The 22,862-nt window shown below is 43.4% G+C and overlaps 1 protein-coding gene across 6 annotated transcripts in view; it reads left to right on the top strand.

Moving 5' to 3' along the window:
- The window catches only part of THADA (THADA armadillo repeat containing), a 288,531-nt gene that overhangs the window by 227,178 nt on the left and 38,491 nt on the right, over positions 1–22,862 (top strand). For all 6 annotated transcript variants that reach the window (XM_053667075.1, XM_053667073.1, XM_053667074.1 and 3 more), the window contains 4 exons: positions 18,107–18,486; positions 19,118–19,236; positions 19,571–19,643; positions 22,379–22,532. In XM_053667075.1, coding sequence (XP_053523050.1) covers positions 18,107–18,486; positions 19,118–19,236; positions 19,571–19,643; positions 22,379–22,532 — 726 coding nt within the window. The remainder of the gene's footprint in view (positions 1–18,106; positions 18,487–19,117; positions 19,237–19,570; positions 19,644–22,378; positions 22,533–22,862) is intronic.

Genomic DNA, 22,862 nt, shown 5'->3' with positions numbered 1-22,862 from the left:
GCTCTGTCCAGATGGAACCCTGTTCCCAAATTCAAACCAATTTAAAATGCTTTGAGGGGGAGGTGCGAAACTGCCTCACCCGGATCAATGCACATTAGCCCACAAAGCCCCTGTGGCCATGCGGAGGCAGTAAGAACATGCCTGGACTTTCATCAGCTCTGTGTCCCTCCGTACGGGCAGCGGTTGTATCCGTTTGGTGGAATGGGATCATAGAGTTTTACGGCTGTAAAACAGTCCTAGTTTATTCCTCGTAATTATTAATAGTGCCCCCCTTTCGCTCTTGAAAGTGTCCAGGTTTGCACAATAAATTACAGGCACACTAGCGATAAGAGACTTTGAGGTTGTGTCTGCTGTGTTTTATACTTGAGCTAACGGAGGTCCAGAGGTTATACGTAAGATGTTGCCAGAGGTAAGTTGTTTTGGGTTTCCACCATTTTGTATTTCAATCCAGTTTCTGTATAGCTTTATAATACTTCTCTGCTTAGTATCTAAAAGGCCTTGGTCGTGAAAGACTTGCTTACTATTGACAAGCCCAATCAGAGGGATCCTGTCAGTTGTATGGTTAGCCATACTCATAAGTTTAGTCGAATGAAGCTTTTCTTGACGTATAGCACCATTATTTATCCCTTGTCTGGAAGGGTCAGCCCTCGAATGTTGTAAAACACCCTCTTTTCTCCGATTGCCTGTCCTTTCGCTCCTCCATAAAGATGACTTTGGCCATTTTGAATCACTTTCCTCCAAACTCACATTATCTAGAGTTTATACCCCAGATGTGATCATAAGCTTTCATTTATTCCTCAGAAGTATTTCACTTGCATTAGTGTATCCTTCCCTTTAGAGTCACGACCGCAGAGTGAGATGTGGAGGGCAGGGCACTTTTACTCTTACCCGAGGGCAGCGGTCCGAGCGTCTCTCCCAGCACCCGCTGCGCTGGCTGCGTGTGTCTCTTGGGCGCTTGAGACGTGGCCGATCTCAGCTGAGGTGTTCTGTAAGAATAAAATACACACCTTCGTGTGGAAAAAAAAGTAAAATTTGTCATTGACTTTTTATATTGATTACGTGTCAGAATAATATTTTTGATATATTGTATTAAATAAAATGTATTATTAAAATTAATTTCATTGGTTTCTCTTCGCTTTTAAAAATGTGGCCAATAGAAAATCAGAGTTACATATATGGCTCATACTATATTCCTGTCGGACAAGTACTGATTTGCCTCGCCCTTTGGGAATTGCCCTCATAAACCACAGGATGTATGGGTGGGTGTGTGTGTGTGTGTGTGTGTGTGTGTGTCTGTCTCTATGAGTGAGTGTGTCATGCCTTAGATTCTTTGTCCCCGAGCAAAGCACATAGCAGGCTCTCATTAAATGTTTTTTTTATTAAATGATTGAAATGCAGAGTTTTCCTCAGTTTTCAGAATTGTAACAGTTGCCCTCAAGATAGAAGTCTCATTTAAATTCATGTATCAGTCAGGTTTAAATTCATTTTCTGAATTCAAATCAGATGTTTATATCATGAGTATATATTTGTAAATATGTATATATCTACCACCATTATCGGTTCACGAAACTCCGAGTAGGGAGTATACCATATAGGCTCTAAAGCCAAATTTCTGGGTTTCCTTCCCAGGTCTGCCATTTACTTGCTTTGTGACCCTCAGCAAGTCATTTAACCTCTTTGAGACAGCTGCTCTCAATTGTAAACGGGGATAACAATAGGATCTGTATGGCAGGGTGGTTGTCAGCTGGTACATGCAAAGCCCGATGTAACAAGTGTGCTTTGCATCACCAGAACAAGTGCTTATGAAGACCCTTATGAAGCCAAGTTCCTACTGTCACTGAAAAGAATGTAAGTGAAAATGCATTCACAGAATTTCAGGGAGATACATGCAGGCATTGTGATCAGCAGCATTAAGGGTTTGGAGGTGGGGGAGAGGAGTGGAGGACCAGACTAGACTGAAAAGGCAACACAGTGTTGAAAGTGGTTGTTCTACAGTGTTGGGGTTAAGGCTGGGGTGTGGGGGGAGGGAGTTTCCTTCTTATTTTCCCTCTTACTAATCTAATTTTACACAATATAATTCTGTTTTACTCATGTATTTATGTACGATAAATATATCTAAATATGAAGATGAAAAATTTCCAATGAAGTGAAGCAACATCAATTTTAGGGAAATTTTTTTGGATGGAGGCAGATCTGCCCATCTCCTTACAAACGCTATTTTGTGAGTGACCTTGGAAGGCTATTCCTACCTATGAAATATCTCAGAACCACATTGAAGGGCTGGGGGCATAAACAATGAGGAAAGCAGTGAAGGGGAAAGGCAAGGGAGGATGATTAGAAAAGCTTAAGATAATGGTGTGTTTTGTGTAATTCAAACTTTTATCTTAGTACTTCCCAATCATTTGAGGTTTTCTCAGCCTTTAACTAGGTTTTAAAAATTCCAAATCTGGAGGTTTTGTTTTGAGTTGTAAAGTGATTTAAACCCACAAGGCCTCTCTGTCCCCTGTATTCTTTTTCCTCCTCCGAATCCAGCTGTCGTCGTTAATATATATCAGTTTCCTGCTGAAAAGAAAATGACGGTCTCTGATGGAGATGGGGGGATGAGGAAGAAAAAGCCGAATGGCCACAAGGACTCAGAGGCTGTTCCAGGCTAGGGCCGGGCCGTGGGGCAGGGCGCTTTCATGCTCACTTTAAACCCGTCTTAAAGTATTTGCTCTCAGGTTGGAAATTTTCCATTGAAATAATCTGTTTACTGAAATTCTATCTGAGTCTTGACTAAATATTTACCCTCTTATTCTGAGAGATGGACTTTCTATTTCTCTTTTATGCCCACACCCCTTAAATTTGTTTTTTTTCCTCATGTATTGAGTTGAACATTTTCTTTTACCAAGTATGTAAGCAAACCTCTTACTTATTTGCACTTTCTGACTTGTTTAAGTTCTCTCGTGGGTTTATGAGGGTTTTTCCTTCCTAGTCTCTATTTTGCTAATTTTATGCAGTCTGGTTCTTTCATAGTTATATAGATAGATATAGATAGATATATCATCTAATAAAATACAGATCTTAAAGAAGATTAGTTAATCCCAAAGTAGTAAAGAAATAGCATAATTTCATAGAAATGTTTTAGGTGGAGAGTATTTGTCCATCCTACTGCACATCATATAAGTGATCTCACAAGGCTGTTTCCCTGAAATGTGTATTGGATGCCCATCATACTCTCATTTACAGGAAACATTTTCAATATCATCTTCCTTAGAGATCATAATAATAATGACCAACATTTATTGAGCACTTAACTGTATGCCGAGTACCATGGCAAGCATTTTTACATGCATTCATGGAGAAGGTGCAAGTGGTCCTTCTTAGACGTGAAGAAACTGGGGCACAGCGAGGACTGCCTAACGTCACATGTGTTTTAAGGCATCAGAGCCCCAGCTGGCCAGGTGGGACACTGTCACCCAGCAGCTCCATCGGGGCCACAATCAGGAGAGCCATGCACTGTCTTGGGGAGGGGTGCCCTAGCACCCTCCTCAGCTGATTTGGCTTCTCAGACTTCTGCCCCTCCCGCAAAACCCCCAGGCCCCAGGGAGGGGATCTCCTTTACGAAGGCTTCCAGAACACGTGCTTTCACGGTGACTTTGTTGCCTGCATTTCTGCCTCCCATCCCGAGGGCATGTGGAGTAATGTGAGGCGTACCCAAGATTGGAGCAGTTACTAGAAAGAAAGCTTGACCGCTCCTGGGCAGCCACCTGCCCTTTTTCCTTTTGAAAGTGGACCTACGGCCATTGCACAAAACACTTCCCAACACTAGGTTGCTGGTGGCTGCGTTTTGTGGTTTCTTTGTTAGTTAGGAGTTGTAGTTCAGCCTTATCGTTTTGCCAAGTGCAATAAACATTTCGTTTTAACCGGAATGTAACTTTTATTATTGTTATTATTTTTCTTCTAAATACCTTAAAAGTGACCAGCTTATATACGCAGAATTCCTAAATAGTCTAAACGCCAATAGTCTAAATGTGCTTTGTAAAATCAGTGTAAGATTAGAAGACAGACTCTCATTTATTACTGCCCGTATTTACATAATGGAAGTTAGGTAACGTAAGCCCTCCCAAAGGCCGGCTGAGATGCTGGTGATGGTTAAGTGGTAAAATCTGTGAGAAGTACTCAACAATGCCTTGTACTGCCTAGAACATGAATAATACGTGTGACATGAATAAGTATAAGGTCAGTGATTTTTATGACATATTTAACTTCCTTTACCTAAGTTCCTGGGAAATACGGCCAAACAATTACAGAGAATGAAAACATTGGCAACTTACAAACACCTGCTTTGATTACTTGGTCTAATTAGGTTAAATTTAACCAATCCCATCTGAACAAATTGAAAACAATTCTTATCTGTTCCCTCGGTCATGCACTTTTATCGGTGTTGAATGCAGATGTGTTTAATATGACACAGTTGGTGCTATTCTCTCAGCTCTGGGTGGGAGATAAAAGGGAATTGAGAACATATTTTTAGAGTCTTCTGCGGACTTTATATTTCTGGGCCTGCAGCTATGAAATTTCAAGGGAAAAAGAACAAGCTTTGTTGTCAATACATTACTTGCTTTTCTCCAAAGCACTGGGACTATCATCTGAACCGTTGCTTTTGCCAATAGTGTCTTTCCCAGGGAGCAGAGAGCTCCTAAAATAAGCGGATGATTCCTACCTGCCTTTTGGAAGTCGGAATCATTAGATTGCTAGGCTCATGTGGTGTTTATCCCTCATTAATTCCAAGCCTGGTGTTGAGTGTATAGATCCACAATCCTTAGAACTTTGGAGTTTGGAGACCATTTAATCTGAAGGTAGAGTAGAAACTGTAGCGATGGAGTGACTTGCCCAAGGTCACACAGCTGGTTAGTGAACTTAGCCAAGTTTTTCTGGCTCCTCGGCTGCTTCCCATTTCTATGACCAAAATTAAGTACCTCATAATAGTGTGAGTTGGGCTGAGTATCGGGATCTGTAAGGAAATGATGTCATGAAACCCCCTTGCCCATTGCCTTTCCGCCCCAGGAGTAGAATACCATTCAAATGAGCAACTGGGGCCTCAGAACATCTGTGATTTCAGGTTTGCTCTGTGTCCCTGCCTGGCCCACTGCAGGCCCACTCCTTGCAGACAACCTGTCAGTAGTTGCCCATGTCGTTTAAATTAGTTCAGCAGGCTTATTCTAGACATTTCATGTAAACGGAATCATACAACACGTGGCCTTCTGTGTCTGGATTTTTTCACTTACAGTGTTTTCAAGGTCCATCCATGTTGCAGAATGAATCAACAGTCTATTCTTTATAATGGCTGAAAAATATTCCATTGTATACATATACCACATTTGATGTATCCATTCATCTGTTGATGAACTTTCGAGTCGTTTCCACTTTGTGGCTGTTGTGAATAATGCTGCTTGAATCACATGCTTTTGTGGGGATATATGTTTTCAGTTCTCCTGGGTATTTATTTACCTGGGAGTAGAATTGCTCAGCTATATGCCATCTCTAAGTTTAACTTTTTGAGGAGTTGCCAAAGTGTTTCCAAAGAGACTACACCATTTCACATTCCCACCAACATGTGAGGTTTCCAATTTCTCCACATTCTCAACAGCACTAATTATATTGCCCATCTTTTATCTTATAGTCATCCGCATGTGTATGAAGTGGTATTTCACTCTGCTTTTGATTGGCATTTCCCCAATGGCTTTTATGGCTCAAGAAGATAAAAGGAAGCCTATATCTTTAGAGAAATGTATATGGTACTTAGATGCTCTGCCCACTTTTAAATTGGGTTATTTGTCTTTTTCTTGAGTTGTAAGTTCCTTATGTATTCTGGATACTAATCCCTTGTCAGATATACAATTTGCTAATATTTTCTCACATTCTGTAGGTTGTCTTTTGACCTTCTTAATAATGTCCTTTGATGTAAAAATGTTTTTAATTTGGATGAAATCTAAATTAACTATTTTTTCTTCAGCTGCTTATCCTTTTGATATTATACCTAAGAAACCATTGCCTAATTCAAGCTCACAAAGATTTGTACCCATGTTTTCTTCCTAAGAGTTTTCTAATTTTATTTCTTAATATTTAGGCTTTGATTCATTTTTTTGTTAATTTTTGCATTGGTATGAGGTACAGGGCTAGTCTCACTCATCCTTTTCTATGTAGTTGGCTATCCATCTGTCCCAGCACCCCATTGGTTGAAAAGACATCCCTGCCCAATTGAACTGGCTTGGCACTCCAGTCAAAAAATCAATTGACCATAAATACATGGAGTTCATTCTTAACTCTCAATTCTGTTCCATTGATCTGTATATCTTTCCTTATGCCAGGACCACACTGTTTTAATAATTATTGCTTTGTAGTAACTTTTGAAATCAGGATGTGTGAATTCTACAACTTTGTTCTTCTTTTTTCAAGATTGTTATGGGTGGGTCTTTTGTATTTTCATACAGATTTTAGGGTCAGCTCATCAATCTCTGCAAAAGAAAGAATGAATGGAAGGAAGGGAGGGTGGGAGGAAGGAAAGGGAAGGGAAGGAAGGAAGAAAGGTAGGAAGGAAGGGAGGGAGCTTAGGGAGGGAGGGAGGAATACCAGCTGGGATTTTGATGGGTATTGTGTTAAATCTGTGGGTTAATTTAAGGAGTACTGTCATCAAAATATTATGTCTTCACATATTCAGATAAGGTACTCAAATGAGAATTTTTCTAAGACTTGTTTTTAAGTTTCGTTATGGTGGATCCAGTCTAGAAAGGAGCCTTCGGTGAGTGCAAATTTGGCTCCAGTAACCAAGTGATAACCCTGTGAGGTCTCTCCCCGCTGCCCTGTGTATCACGAGGTTCCTCTGCTGTGCGTAGTGGTCGGGGCGATTGAAAGGCTTCGCCTTGTTGGCCTCCTGCTGTCAGGGATCACTGTCTTGCACTGCCCACATCTAATGTTCAAAAACAATTTCACACATTTTGCCCAGCTTTCCAGTTGTTTATGGCAGAAGAGCAGTTCCTGAAAGTTAGACCTTCATAAGCCGAAGCAAAAATCACTTCCCTCACTTTGTTTTGAAACTTCTTAGTTTCTCAGCTCTAAAATAAGGATAATACCATCAGAGGATTGGGGTAAAGGTCACGTGAAAAAAATTGTGAAAGTGCCTTGAAAAGTCATATTACAAGAAAGGAGAAAATCCAACATTGGAAGAAAAGTAGCTAGTAGGAGGTAACATTGATAGCGAGAACAAAGCAATGAGTGTTCATCACATCCAGGATGACATTCCCAGAGGAGACAGAGCTTCTGCTGGTTCCACGTCGGGCACACTCACTCTCAGGTTCACCGTCATTGCTCACCTAGCAGCATTTACTTACAGCAACTCCTGCCTCTGTGTTGGGGCCAGACTTTACTTGAAAGAGCATTCCCAGTCCAACCAGGTTCTGTGGGATTTGCCAGCTGTAAACTGCACCTTGCAGCATCATTCCTACAGCTGTCGGTCTGCAGTCCAGTGGTGCCAGTAACCTTTTCAGTAGAGTCTTTCTCCCAGAATGGTAAACTGTAGCACTGGCAAGGGACTGAGAATAGGGCACAGGTGGCACACACAAGGCCCACGGTGGAATCCGGCCCTCCACCTTCTTTTATCCAGCCTGGCACCTTGTTTCTACCCAGCGGCAGCACTAAGCTCTCTTAACTGTTAAGGAGTAGTTACACTTACACAATCCTAAAATTACATTCAGCCCTTTGAACCACAAGGCTGATGTGGCCCAACCTGGTGAAAATGAGCTTGACACCCCTGGAATAGGTAGATCTAGCTTCTCTCTTACTACAGGTGAGATGACAGAGGTTCTCTAAAGGAATCTTCCCAGCCATCTGTCTCCTCTCAAGTTGATTTCACACTGTATCGATTGCCTGTGGTGGAAGAGAACCCCTGGTCCCTTGTAGGGGAAAGGTGAATTAAACAGGGACGTCTAAGGTGTGATGATAGGGAAATTTCTGACCTCCCAGTCATGTCCTTAGGAGCAGTTCACTGACAAAGAACCAGAAGCAGTCGTGTCTTTGGGTTGTCATGCGTTTATCTACAAGTATTTCCTGACTTCCTCCCTGTGCTGGGCAGAGGCAGGAAGGGATGGTGGGTGGAAGCAAGAAGTAAAAGCTCTTGGAACCACAGCGCGCCTGGTGAGTTCTCTGAAGGGACTGTGTTTTCATTTGATGGGTTGACAAGATAGACTTCAACTTGCATTTGCAGAAGCAGATAAGGAATTTTGAACTTAAAAAAAAATATGCCTTTGAGCATATGCAGGGCAGGTGGGGGTGCAAGGAGAGAAAGGAATGTTTTCAAAAGGGTGTGTAATGGGGGTCACACCCATGTAAGCAGGGCATGAAAGGGTTCAGAGACCTAGAAACCAAAGTAGGCAAGGAATAAACAACCGGTACCAGTTCGGGGTGCTTCTCAAGACAAAGTTAGAATCCAGTTCCTTCCAGCAGGTCGTTCTGCGTGTTTGTGACTGGAAGGGCCCCTACTGTCAGGATTACAGTTTACTGGGAGGGGCAGAGGATTAGATAGAAGAATGGAATTTCCCTTTGATAAGGAGAAGCCAAGATTTAGTAAATTAGTTGGTTTTGCTGTTGTTGTTTAGGTTCCTATGGTTTCCTTTTTGCTCCAAATGTATTTTTTTTACTGAGAAATTGCATAACAGGGCATTAACGTTCACAGTGCATACAAATTATATCTGATTATTTTTAGAACCAGTTTATCAACTGTTTCAGATAAGAACTTTTGTTGGATCTGATTACAGATCTCTCCAACCAGAGCTACAATTCTCTGAAATAAAAAAAACTGGCCATCTCACTGTGCATTAAAAAGTGAAATCTGTTTTGTATTATCTCACCCCTTACTTTTTAAAGAAGGGTAGGGATTCTGGGAGGGAGAGAGAGGGGATAGAAGAAACTTCAAACAATTACAGCTGCAAGCTTTTCTTGACCTAGTGGTATCAGAATTCAGAGCCTTTACCACATATGAAAGAGAAATTCATTCATCCATTTGAGGCAAAGAGAACAGCAGGTACAAGGTCAGGCAGGATAAAGAACCTTCTTTGGTGCCTCAGTGGCAGGTGACCACCACAGCAGTACAGTGGGTATGGCCACTTAACACAGCATCCCCAGTAAGTGACTTATCTCATAGCAGTGAAGGAGTTTACATTTTTTTCCTGTTTGGTTGGCCTTTTCAGTCGTGAGGAGGGTCCTTCCTCCTTCATGGATACCGGTTGCTGCTGATCACTAAAACAAGTTCGCTGTCATCCCCGGGCTTTTGCTTCTCTCATCGCCATCTCTGCCGGAGCCAAGACAGTACCCTCACTTTGGGCCTATGCACTTCTTCCCTCCCGCCCCTTTCGTTTCAGCCAGTTCAGCACAGAAACAACTGGGCTCTCTGGTTCGTGACATAACAAGGCCAGGAGCTGTGCAATGTTCAGGAGCCCTTTAGTTGAGCACTAGATGAAGGGCTTGTGTTATGATTAGGGGCCCCGGTTGGCACAAACAAGTACCATCAGACACTAGAATTACACACGCTCAGCGTGGCAAGGTGTTTACACTGAGAGAAGCACAGATGATCTCAGATGGTCTGAGGTAATGGTTCTCAAAGTGTGGTCCCTTCATCAGCAACATCGGCATCCCTGGGGAGTTTGTTAGAAATGTGATTTGGGAGACCTGACCCAGGCCTCCTGAATCAAGAACTCTGGAGGCGAGCCCCCTAAAGTTTAAGAACCAGTGGTCTCAGGTGATAGCAGAACCACCCTTCTGGGAGTATGCTCAGTGGTTGGAATGCCAGGTGAAACTGCCCTCTCCTTTAATTGTTATTTTCCAATCTCTCTCTTTGCTGAGTGCTTAGAGTTAAATTAACCTAAATTAAATGCTCTTCTGGTGAAACCCAGCTGTATCCATAATTATGTGGTAATGACATCATCCACATTTTTTTTTCAGAATACCCTTGTTAAAGCTAGATTAACATGTATTTTTAAGAGTATGATGATATATTGAAAAATTCTAACAAGCCTATATAAGTAGCTTAGAAAATCGGAGATGAATGACCCACAGATCTGCCCTTTGGGGCCCTGCACCGCCTCTGGGGGGGGGGCAACTTCCCCAAATGATACAACAAGATTTGTGGAACGCCACGCTGTCCCTGCTCAAGGCGTGTGCTTCTCTGAAACCCTCTCAGCAGCACCCTACCTCGGTTGGCTAGGGCATGGCAGCTTTGAAATCCCATCAATTTAGCAATCACCGTCCAGGTTGCAGCCAGAATACTGAAATCTGCAGCTTGACCAGAGGGAATGGTGCGAACTGGCTGCTGGGCTTCTTCACACACTCAGGTCGTGGTCCTGAGCCACTTTAGGCGAAGTCCCTTCATTTTCTTCCAAGGAAATCCCTGTTCTGGGTAGTCGTGCTGTCCAAACAGATCAACCTCAGGAAAATTTTATCAGCTTCTCCAAAGCTGCAGTTCCCTCATGCTGGTCCCTGGTAATGTTTTCACAATAAAATCTAGCAAAAAGACACTACAGCAGATTTTTCTCAAAGCCAGATTTCTTTAAAGAATTGTTCTTTATGATGGCGCTATGAATTTACAGTCTTCTGGTGTGAAGATACCCTTTCTTTCATGAAATGATAATAGATGGTAGGATTTTAACATCCCTGCTTTACAAAATAAAAAGTTGGCCACTCACTGCAGTCCATCACATCGTTTTTGACATTTTATTGGTCCTTGGATGCCTCACTTGGGAATCGTTTCTCCACTGAAGCAGGACATAGCACAGCAGGAGGTATTGTTCTTCCAAGTGAATTCAGCCATTAAACCAATTGTTTGAAGGCTAGAAATAGTCTTGCTGTAGAGAAGAAAAAGAAGCTAATGTCAAAGATAGAATCTAATTGGATGTTTAGAGTCACTCACACATACTTGGGTGACTAGAACAGCTGCAAGGATGGGAAAATCTAAACACTTTCCAAATAAGGGGGGCTGGGGAAAACCACTTAATAAGAGCTGGCAAAAATCATCTCATTTATGAAAAATAAGATGGCTTCAGTGAAGGAGAGACTCAATTCCTTCACTGGAACACTTGGCTTTCCAGGAAAGATAGGAAGAAACCCAAAGTGATCAAAATTGAAATTGCAAGTAGAAAAGTTCTTTTCTAGAGAAGAAGGTTGTCAAGCCTCAGAATAAGGAACCCTGTGAAAGACTGACCAGGTTTTTCGTCCTGTAGATAACAGACTGTCATAAAAAGAGAAAGAATACGAACCCCGTGTGGGCCTAAACTTTGAAATGCTGTTGGTAGGGTGGGATGCAGACGAGTGGATGGCAGGCCGTGGTGAACCGGCAATGGAATACTGTGCAGCAGTAAAACAGAGGGACCGCTTACCTTCTGCGACAGCTTGGGTAGGCCAGAGTCCACTAGGCTGAGTGACATGAGCCGGTCAGAGAAGGACGAACATGATCTCATTTATATGTGGGAGCTGATGAACGAAATAACGAGCAAAATAAAAATAGAAGCGTACGTACATGGAACAGACTGACAGCTGTCCGAAGGGAGTGGGGCTGGGGGAACTGGATGACAGAAGTTTAAAAGATAAGCCATAAAACATGTGCCTGACCCCTGGGCCCGAACAACCATTTGTGGATTGCCTGAGGGAGGGGTGGGCTGGGCGGAGGTGGGCACAGGGGGAAAAGCAGGGACAACAGTAATAACAAATAAAAATATACCATAAACAAAATAACATAAACAAAAAAAACCCCAAACCCAGCGCTTCGCCAGGTTGTGAAATCCCAGTGCAGAAACCCCTTGGAGAATCTGCCTGCTGTGAGATGCAGAGACAGGGACACAGTAGCTGCCGACGGCCACTGCACACCAGTCACCCAGGTCCCGTTGAAACCAGGCTTGCCCCAGAGATGCAGTCAGGTGTCCCCTGACACAGTGTTTTTCTAAAGCTCTCCAGGTGAATTCCATGTACTTCCTAGGCTGAGAAAGCACTGTGCTGGAGAGGAGAGCAATCTGTCTTTTTAGTCACTGTAGCGGCTTATGTTCAAGTACCGAGGACTTGTAATTCCATCCTCCAGTCCCACCTAGAGACCCTCTCACTCTAGGCACTTGGAAGAGGAGTTCTGTGGTTCCCACCTAAATGGGAACTCCCTAAGAGCAGAACCTGGGGTTTTTCTGATTCACTGCTATACCCTAAACCTACAGCAGAACCTGTACGTAGTGAGCCAACGGTGAAGGCCTGCCAGCCAGGGGCCTTTATTGTGCTTATAAATTATTTTGAGTTCTTGGTGACTTTCCCTCCTTTGGTGTTTTTATTTGTTAGAGAAAACGGGGCATCGTGAACTCTCTAGTTCTTCACTAGGAACCGTGAGAGTTGGATCTTAAGAGTGTGCTTCTCAGCTGGAGCACATAGCTGCATTACCTGTTGGGTTAAAACTACAGGTATCTGTGCCCACCTCAAAACCAACTGAATCAGAATCTAGGAGAGTGGGGTCCAGGCATGTGCAATTTTAATAACTTCTGGCTAAGAACCATCACCTGAGGGCAGTGGTTTCCAAAGTACCTGGCTCGGCAGCAGTAGCATTACCTGTGAGCTCGTTAGACCTGCCCATTTGCAGACCTAAATCACAAACTTGGGGGGTGAGCCCGGGGCAGCAGTCTGGAGCTTGCAGGCCCTCCAGCCAATTTAGATGCGCACTCAGGGTTAAGAAATTCTGCTGCAGGACACCTCTCTGAGCCTTGCTGCACAACTGAATTCTTTTTCTAAGCAGCAGTTTGGAGAAAGTGCCTCTGTTGCCACATTCATTCCTGGAACCTGTTAGTAGCTCTTTGTCTCCTCCCTCCTAACTCCCCCTGGAGCACCTACCCTTTCCTCTCCTGGTCAGGCACCTCCGGGCAGCCTTCAGGACCCTTCTTAAACTTTGTTCCCTCCCGAAAACCCTTTTTTACTTCTTCCAATACAAGTGCCCATTGCCTTCATTTTTGTCATTCTTTTGGGTTTAATTTTTTTAACCTACCATTTCTTTGTGACCTTGGGCAAGTAACTTAACCTCTCCGTTTCCTCATCTGTGAAATGGGGATGATAATAGTGCCTACTTACTTCATTACATGAGTTTACACATGTCAAAGCATTTAAAGTAATACTCACCAAGTATAGTTTTTTATGTCATTGAGTAATGGGTATATGATATTCCATAGAACACAGTACATTCTCAACACTTGTCAACTTTTCTCACTAACAATTTTCAGTCAATAAGCATTTTGCAATTTTTGTAGTTGTCTTTATCTCCCACTAGTATTAAAGCTCTTTGACAACAGATAATTTTTCTTTTTCACCTCTGAATGTCTTGATTTTCTGAAGTACCTAATATGTGCTCAGTAAGTGCTTATGGGGTTATACTGAAGTACCTAATATGTGCTCAGTAAGTGCTTATGGGGTTATACTGAAGTACCTAATATGTGCTCAGTAAGTGCTTATGGGGTTATACTGAAGTACCTAATATGTGCTCAGTAAGTGCTTATGGGGTTATACTGAAGTACCTAATATGTGCTCAGTAAGTGCTTATGGGGTTATACTGAAGTACCTAATATGTGCTCAGTAAGTGCTTATGGGGTTATACTGAAGTACCTAATATGTGCTCAGTAAGTGCTTATGGGGTTATACTGAAGTACCTAATATGTGCTCAGTAAGTGCTTATGGGGTTATACTGAACTCCCCAGGCAACGTAGGCCGGGAAACCCAAAAGGCCCTTTCCTGAGCATGTCCCCCTGTTTCCAACAGTGCTTAAGTCCTTGGCTTCTTGATGATATCATCCTTCCTCAAGGCCCTAGAGGAAGCAAGTGAGTCTGGGAGCCCAGCTCTTGAGTCCAGCAGACTGTACAGTCTGTCTGGAATATCTCTCTTCCAGATAACAGGTTCCTTTGAAAACTATCCAGAATGGCCTAGAGACCTTTCTTCCCATCTTTAATTATGTTTTTTAAAGATTTTATAAATTTTTAGAGAGAAGGGAAAGGAGGGAGAGAAACATCGATGTACAAGAGATACATCAATCAGTTGCCTCTCACATGCCCCCAACCGGGGACCTGGCCCACAGCCCAGGGACGTGCCCCGACTGTGAATCGAACCAGCCTGTTTCAGTTCACAGGCTGGCACTCAGTCCACTGAGCTACACAAGCCAGGGCTAATTACGTTTTCAAGAGCAGATCTCTGAGCCATGTTTCTGACTTCTTGGCAAGCAAATTAGTTCCTTTTTAATGCAGTATTGTCCTCAGGCGGCAGTGGGTGGAAGGATAGGGATCTGGTGCCCTGAGACCATGGTAGTGGTCTTCTTATAAGTAAGTTGTAATGGGATTAGGTTTTTAGGCATTGAAAGTAGAGATGATGACACAAAGGTTGAGGATCCCAACTCCCTGGGATTTGCTGCTGCTTTGTAAAGATGGCTGCCCTCCTGCTTGAACTTGGACTTCTGCAGAGTCAGAGTGAAGAGCGGGGTGGATCTGCAACCATAGGTGGTGGTTGATGGTCTCCCCAGGGCTCAGTTGTATCAGTGACTGAGCCCTCACTTTGCCTCCTGGGACAAACTTTTTTAAAGTGATTTGATGTGTAATATGAATATTCCAGTATTTTTATTGCTGCACTATTACAAGCCAATGTAATTTTTTAAATTTCACATTTTTTAAACTGTTACTTTAATATCTTGAATTAAATTCACCTTGAATTTCTTGCTATAGTGACATCAGACTGCCAATAGTTCCCCACGTGGTCCATTCTGCCTCATGCCTTTGAACCATTGCTTTGCCTTTGGTAGTTCCAACCCATTCTTCTCCTTTAAGACTTAGATTACCATTTACACCACTATATTAGAATTACCTAGTCATTCATTTCTCAGTCTCAAGCCAGACTATAAACTCCTCACGGGTAGTGTTCTTTTTTTTTAAATTTAACACCCAGTACATAGTAATCAGGCTCCAAATATTTTTTATCAGAACTGAAAATACAGACTTCCAGCCAAGATGGAGGCATAGGTAGATACACTTTGCCTCCTCACACAACCGAAAGAAGGACAACAACAAATTTAAAAAGAAAAAACAACCAGAACTGCCAGGAAATCAAACTGCATGGAAGTCCGAAAACCAAGGAGTTAATGAAGAAACATCCATCTAGACTGGTAGGAGGGGCTGAGACAGGCAGCCAGGACAGAGGGGACTCTCAGCAAGGTGGAAGCGAGAGGACCAGGTCGGTGAGACAGTGGCTGGTGAACTAGGTTGTTATGTGGATAAACTAGGAGGAACAGCTGGTGAGTGAGACCGTGCAATCAAAGGTTCCAGCATGGGCAAAATAAAGCCTCTGGCTGTAAAAATCTTTGAGGGTTGCAAAAGCAGGAGAAACTCCCAGCCTCACAGGAGAGATTATTGGAGAGACCCACAGGGTCCTAGAATGTATACAAACCCACCCACCCAGGAATCAGCACCAGAAGGATGTAATTTTCTTGTGGATAGTGAGAGAAGTGACTGAAAGCCATTCAAGAGCCAAGCCAGTGGCATTGTTCTCTCTCTGACCCCTCCCCCACATACAGTGCCACAACACAGCAATGGGTGGGTTGCCCCACCCTGGCAAATACCTAAGATTCCGCCCTTACAACATAACAGGTGTGCCAAGACAAAAAAAAAATATTGCCCAAATGAAAATAAATCAAGATTCAAAAAAAAAAAAAGAACTAAGCAATGAAGAGATAACCAACCTATCAGATGCAGATTTAAAACACTGGTGATCAGGACGCTCACAGAAATGGTTGAGTATGGTCACAACATAGAGGAAGACGTGAAGGCTATGCAAAGTGAAATAAAGGAAAATATACAGGCAAGGAAAGCAGTACTCAAATCAATGATTTGGAGCAGAAGGAAGAAATAAACATTCAACTGGAACAGAATGAAGAAATAAGAATTTTTTAAAATGAGGAGAGGCTTAGGAACCTCTGGGACAACTTTAAACTTTCCAACATCTGAATCATAGGGGTGCCAGAAAAAGAAGAAGAGGAGGAGCAAGAAATTGAAAACTTATTTGAAAAAATAATGAAGGAGAACTTCCTGAATCTAGCAAAGGAAATAGGCTTCCAGGAAGTCCAGGAAGCTCAGAGAGTCCCAAAGAAGTTGGACCCAAGGAGGAACACACCAAGGCACATCATAATTATATTACTCAAGATTAATGATAAGGAAAGAATCTTGAAAGCAGCAACAGGAAAGGAGATAGTTACCTGCAAAGGAGTTCCCGTTGGACTATCAGCTGATTTCTCAAAAGAGACCTTGTAGGCATAAAAGGCTGGAATGAAGTATTCAAGGTCACGAAAAGTCACAGACATACAACCTAGATTACTCTATTCTGCAAAGCTATCATTTAGAATGGAAGAGCAGATAAAGTACTTCCCAGATAAGGTCAAGTTAAAAGAGTTTATTATCACCAAGCCCTTATTATATGAAATGTTAGAGAGACTTAAGAAAAACAAGACAATCAAAAATGTGAACAGTAAAATGATAACAAACTCACAACTATCAGCAACTTAAAAAAAACAAACTAAGCAAACAACTAGAACAGGAACAGAATCATGGAACTGGAGATCACATGGAGAGTTATCGGGGGGAGGGGATGAGGGAAAAGGTACAGGGATTAAGAAGCATAAATGGTAGGCACAAAATAGACAGGGGGAGGTAAAGAATAATAAGGGAAATGTAGAAGCCAAAGAACTTACATGTATGACCCCTGGACATGAACTACAGAAGTGTGGGGGTGGGATGCTGGTGGGAGTGAGGGTGCAGGGTGAAGGGGAATAAAGGGTAGGAAAAAAATGGGACAACTGTAATAGCATAATCAATAAAGTATACTTAAAAAAAACTGAGAATACAAAGCCCTGGCTGGTGTAGCTCAGTGGATTGAGTGCAGGTCTGCGAACCAGAGGATCGAGGTTTAATTCCCAGTCAGGGCACATGCTTGGGTTGCAAGCCAGTTCCCTGCAGGCCAGTTCCCAGCAGGGGATGCACTAGAGGCAACCATACATTGATGTTTCCTTCTCTCCTTCCCCTCCCCTCTAAAGATAAACAAATAAATATTTTTTTAAAAAACTGAGAATACAAAAAGATCTTAGCAATCTAAAAGGCAGACCATAAAACTTAACAGAGAGATAAAATTTAACAAGGATATACTTGGTTTTAAAACAAAGAAAGAAAACAAGTCTGGTTTTAACTATTGAGTACAAAGTGGGATAAAGATGACTCACCAGCACCTGTAGATCCTGCAAGAGAAGAAGAACTGTGGTTTCAGGTGCCTGTATGCTCCTCATGAGTCAACAGTGGGATGCAACTCCGTGACCTAGTGTCAGAACAGGGAAAGTAATAGTCCTGCTGGCCAGACACTCAGAAAGGTCATGGTCCACACAGTGGGGCCATACCTTAAGAGGAGGTGATGCATGTCCGGAGAAAGGCAGTTAGAATAGTGAGTAAGGTGAGCCCCATGAGATGGTGAGGAGTTGAAGGAAGTAGGGGTGTTTCATCTGGAGAAGATTAAGGGGGCATAATAACTGCATTCAAATGTATACAGGGGTCACTGGGAGCCTTAGCATGCAGAATCAGGCCAGTAGATCTACTAACCATGGAACAGTCTGTCATGTGAGCTCCAGGTCACCCATAGGGTTTAACCAAGAGCCTCTGAGAAGAGGTACTGTAGAGGGAATCGGTGCCCCTGAAGGCAATTTGGACTGGGATGTCCTTTCATCCTGCTCAGCTTTGAGACGTGGTGATTTAAGAGATCATAGATATTGAATATTGGGGGTAGACACAAGAAAAACATATTCTGATAGGGATGCCTTTTGTCCCCCTAGGGGAAAATTATGAGTTACCTAGGAAATTGCTTCTGGACCAGAAATCTGAATCCTAGTGAGCCACTCATTATATGTGTGAAATGTACTTAGAAAAGATATCTAACAGTCCTACCTAGTGTAACTACATCCTGCATTTTCCCAAGTCCTTTCGTGGAACTTCCAATGAAATGATTAGCTTTGGGTTTTTTTGTTTGTTTGTTTGCTTTTTAGTTCCAGAGCATCTTGGCTTGTGGGAGGAAGTCGGAAAGATCATCTCAGAGTCCGAGCTAATAAGGGGATTCCCCTACACCTTCACAGTGCCTGGCCTGCCCCAGTACCTCCAGAGCCTCACCAAGCTGGCCATTGCGGCAGTGTGGGCAGTGGCAGTGCAGGCTGGAGAGCAGACGACGGATGTTCCCATCTCCTTCTCTCAGCTGCTAGCGTCTTCCTTCCCTGAAGTGCGCCTGCTGACACTGGAAGCCCTGTTGGAAAGGTTTTCAGCAGCAGCCTCTGAATTAGGGAAGAAGAAATTGCCATCTTTGCTGTGGAATATGGGAGGGACGTTCTTAATGTTGGCTGTGAAGGAAACTCACCCAGAATGCTCCTGCAAGGTAAAGTGTCTGGTGTACTGACCGCCCCTTTCCACCCCCCACACTCTTGGGTGAGCCCACCAGTATGACCAGCTCATGAAGGCAGAGTTGGGTTTGACTTCTCCAGGAGCAATAGGAGGGAGACTCAGCATCAGGAGGGTGAGGACTCTTTATGGGGCTTGGCGTGGCTTCGTGTATAGATGGGCACTACGAAAAGTGTTCGATGATGATGGTGTTGGTGACAGGAAATAACCGAAGGCAGACTGAGAGTAAGCCACCGAGTGCTCTGGGAAAACAGCATTGACAGTTGGCTGTAGAACGTGTCAGAGGGTAGTCTTTGTGGATGTGGCTGTTTGGGGGCAGATAGGCTCCTGGAAAGCATAATCGAAAGGAAGGGACGCTGACTTCGGAATCTGGTCCTCTAGACTGATCCCAGATCACCAGGGCCCCTCGGGTATGTCACTGCCACACCCTGTCTTGGCATCCCAAAGATACTAAGAGGGAAACAAGAAGTCATTGGGAGTTTTTTGAAAGATAGATCCCCCTTATATCATTATCAAGTGATTATCATTTAGCTTCTGGAGACTTTTTCTTGAGGTGATTTTCTTTTTCTTTTCCTTTTTTCTTTTTTTCACGGATCTGGCTTACACAGATACTGAAAATTCTCCACTGCATGGACCCCAGTGAGTGGCTTCCCCAGACAGAATGCTGTATCCATCTAACCCCAGAGGAGTTCTTGAATTGGACAATGGATATTGCTTCCAATGAAAGGTTTGCCCCCAATGATTGCTGTGCAAACTCAGATCTTCCTGTGGGCCTATTGGTCAGATATAGTATGAACTTGAGCACAGTCCTGGCCTAAGGACTCAGGCCCTGTATTTCTTTCCAAATCTCCACTTAGGAGCATGTTCTAAGCTCAAGCAATAGAATGATGTCTGAGTAGCACATTGATAACCAAAACGTACTCACTTCTGGAGGTGTTTGGATAGCAGTGAGGTGGAGATGTCCAGCATTCACATCCGCATGGATTACAGACCATCTGCAAAACCATCTCCATACAAAGTATATCTGATTTTATTTTGGGGGTGTTTCTGGCTTTTTCTAGGTCTGAAATTCAAAGTGTAGCTCTGAGACTCGCCTCCAGAGTGATTGTCCACCACATGCAGATGACTGACGAGGTAAGGCCAATTCTGCCCTGGTTCCGGGCTCTAGGTTTTTGTGCTCTTTTTTTACCTGGAAGGTTTCAGTAGGCAGAATCATGGCATGCGTGTATAACCTCTACAAAAATATTGTTCATATTGATGTTTCACGATGGATAAAAGTTGTAAAGAAAATTTTGAGCACCGCCTTTGATATTTCTCTTGTCCTGGGCACATTTGCTTAGAGGCCATAACAATAACACAGCTCCCTCCCCACTAACACACACACACACACACACACACACACACACACCCCTTGTGTTTTCTTATTTTCCTAGCTTGACTCTTTATTTAAAGAGGGAGTGAACAAGTCGTTTCCAAGGATGGCAAGTCACTAGGACTGCATCCTAGCCACTGAGTATGAAAGTGTGTCACTCTGGCTTGACCGTTCCCTCAGAACACAGTCCAGCTGGCTCTGCAGGGAGGCAGGTGTGCCCCACCTGTCTCATGTATCCTTTGGGGGGGAGGTGGAACTGTGTAATCAAACGACCTTCCTGGGAAGAAGCCTTCAGACTAATACAGGCATACTGAGGGGCATATGAGGACAATGCTGCCACCACAGAAGGCTTAAAAGCAGAAGGCAGGCAGGACTCCAGGAAAATCACCCGAGGGTCTTGGTTACACATCACCACACTGTGATGGTGTCGGCATAACGTTGCGAATTCTGATTCCTAACAACAGCACCGAGAGAGGTCCTGGAGATACAAAGATGAAGAGAGACTGGAGGGACAGTCTAGTGAGAGGAAAGGACATGACATTAACTGCTCTAGTTAGGACAGGGCTCTGGGAGTCCCCAGGAGGGAGGGAGTGTTTGGGGAGCTGAGGGAGACTTCACAGCGGAGATTGTGAAGTTCAGAGAGCTTGGGGGTGGGGAGAAAACCAGAGGGGAGAATTAAGCAGATACACAGTTTCCTACAGTCAGTCATTCAAAGGCAGGCCAGGGGGCCAAAGCCAGGGGATCACTGGGAGATATAAAAAGCAAAAAAAAAAGGGGGGAGGGAGGGGATGGGAGGGATGTTTGTAGGAAGGGAGAGAATTTGCTTTAAAAATTACAGCCCAGAGGGGAAAAAAACAAGCTCTAAGAAAGTAGTCATCCGGCAGCCTGTTCTCTGCCAAAAGACACTGTTCCCATCCAAAGCCATTTTTAACCATTTGTCACATGCATGTTAACGACCATGCGTGGTACTCAAATAAACTGATATTTGATAAATGTTGGGAGTTTTCCAGGGAGAGAAATATTAACAGAACTGCAGAGAAACACATAAAAGAAGTTCCTGGGAAAACCTGGGTTTCTTTGTGCAGTGCATTGGGGATCAGAGTCTTCCTCGAGGTTTGAGTTGCCCCCCAGTTTAGTTCCGTAGGTAATCAGGGAGCCAGTAGTCTCATGTTGAAAACTTAAAGAGTCTTGGTTGATAGGGAAATAAAGTACATTTGGAACAATAACTCCCTTTTAGGAAAAGTTTAAAAAGGTGAAGGTAGAAACAACTCAAATGTCCATCAACTGCTGAGTGGGCAAACAAAATATGGCATATCTATGCAGTGGAATATTATTCAGCCATTAAAAAGTTATGGAGTCCTGATACATCCTCCTGGGTGGATGAACCTTAAAAGAACATGGTAAGTAAAAGAAGCCAGTCACAAAAGACCACATCTTGTATGATTCAATTTATATGAAATGCCCCAAAACGGCAAATCCATGGAGACAGTAGATTACCAGTTTAGGGCCAGGGGAGGGGGCAGATGACAGGGTAGAGAGTGGTAACCAAAGAGTATAAAGATTTCTCTTTTTGATGATGAAAATATTCCAAAATTGATTGTGGTGATGGTTACACATATGTGTAAATGTCTTAAAAACCATTCATTGTTTATGTACTTTAATATATGAGTTACATGGTATGTGAATTATATCTCAATAAAGCTGTTACTATTTAAAAAAACAGGAATTTGTTTAAATAATAATGTTAGTTAGGATGCTGCCTTAAATGTTGTAAGAGAAACTCATAAATATAGAGGTGTAAACCACGTAGAAGCAGTCCAAAGCGGGTAGGGTGTCTTCATAGTGTTGGATTCCCCAGGCCCTTGGCCTTGATGTCCTGCTGTCCCCAACATGGTCCCAGATGGTCACTCCAGCTCCCATTGTCTTGTCCTATTCAGCTAGCAGGAAGGAGAAACCCAGGAAGTGTAGGTCACACCTATTTCCTAAGGGTTGACCTGAAAGTGCATGGATACCACTATCCCATTGGTCAGAACTTGATCACATTTCTCCCAAATTTAAGGGAGTCTAGGAAATGCAGCCTTTAGCTGGGTGTCCAGCTAAATCTGTTGCCCAGCCAAAAAATCTGTTGTTCTATTATTATTAAAAACAGAAGAAGTATCTGGTTATTAGAGATAAGTATTATTTGTTGCCACAGTCTTTCTCCAAGTTTTGTTTTTACTGACACTATCGAATACACCAGTTTTCTGATAACCTGATTTGCATCAGAAAAGACTCAAGGAACTGGATGGCCAGTTAGGGTGACTCTGTATTACTGAAGCACAAGTCAGATTTTCTTCCCTGGGCTTGGTTATTTCTCCCTAGTTGGGATGGAAAAACAACAGAAAAACTTTTCTTCCCACTGTGGCAAGAGGTAATTTGCAGATGCAGTTTGGGGTATGTAGCTCATCCCTAATTCATGATTGCATCTTCTGAACTGCTATACATTTTGTGCTTTCAGACCAGGGACTCTGTCGCCCCCAAACTGAAGCAGTGGGTTCAGCTGGTCGTCTCGTCTTGCGGAGACCACCTTCCCACAGAGTCCAGGCTGGCGGCCGCCGAAGTCCTCACCAGTGCCACACCACTGTTCCTCACCAACCCCCATCCCCTTCTCGGTAAGTGCAGTCGCACCCAGTGTGCTCGCAGTACGCACGGATGCTCCTGGATACTCCGGGGTAAAAGGGAAGGGAAGGTGAAGAATGGCGGTGCGCTACTGCTTTACGCCTCCCGGATGCATCCCACCCTCGCAGTTCCTGCTCTGATCATTCTTCACCAGCAGCCTCGTAAGTGGCCTCTTTTCTTTCTGTCTCGTCCCCCAAACCTTTCTCCTTATGCTTCCAGAAGCTTTTGTGCTGTTTCTGAAATACAAGTCTGATTTCACTCCACTGCTTAAAGCCTGTACGTGGGTTCCCTTTTCCTTCAGGATAAAGTCGATATGCCCTTTA

The sequence above is a fragment of the Artibeus jamaicensis genome, unplaced genomic scaffold (genome assembly GCF_021234435.1).
Source record: "Artibeus jamaicensis isolate MK-2021 breed Jamaican fruit bat unplaced genomic scaffold, CSHL_Jam_final contig_465, whole genome shotgun sequence".
NCBI lineage: Eukaryota > Metazoa > Chordata > Mammalia > Chiroptera > Phyllostomidae > Artibeus > Artibeus jamaicensis.
The sequence above is the reverse complement of the archived record's forward strand: the minus strand, read 5'-3'. Positions and strand labels throughout refer to the sequence as shown.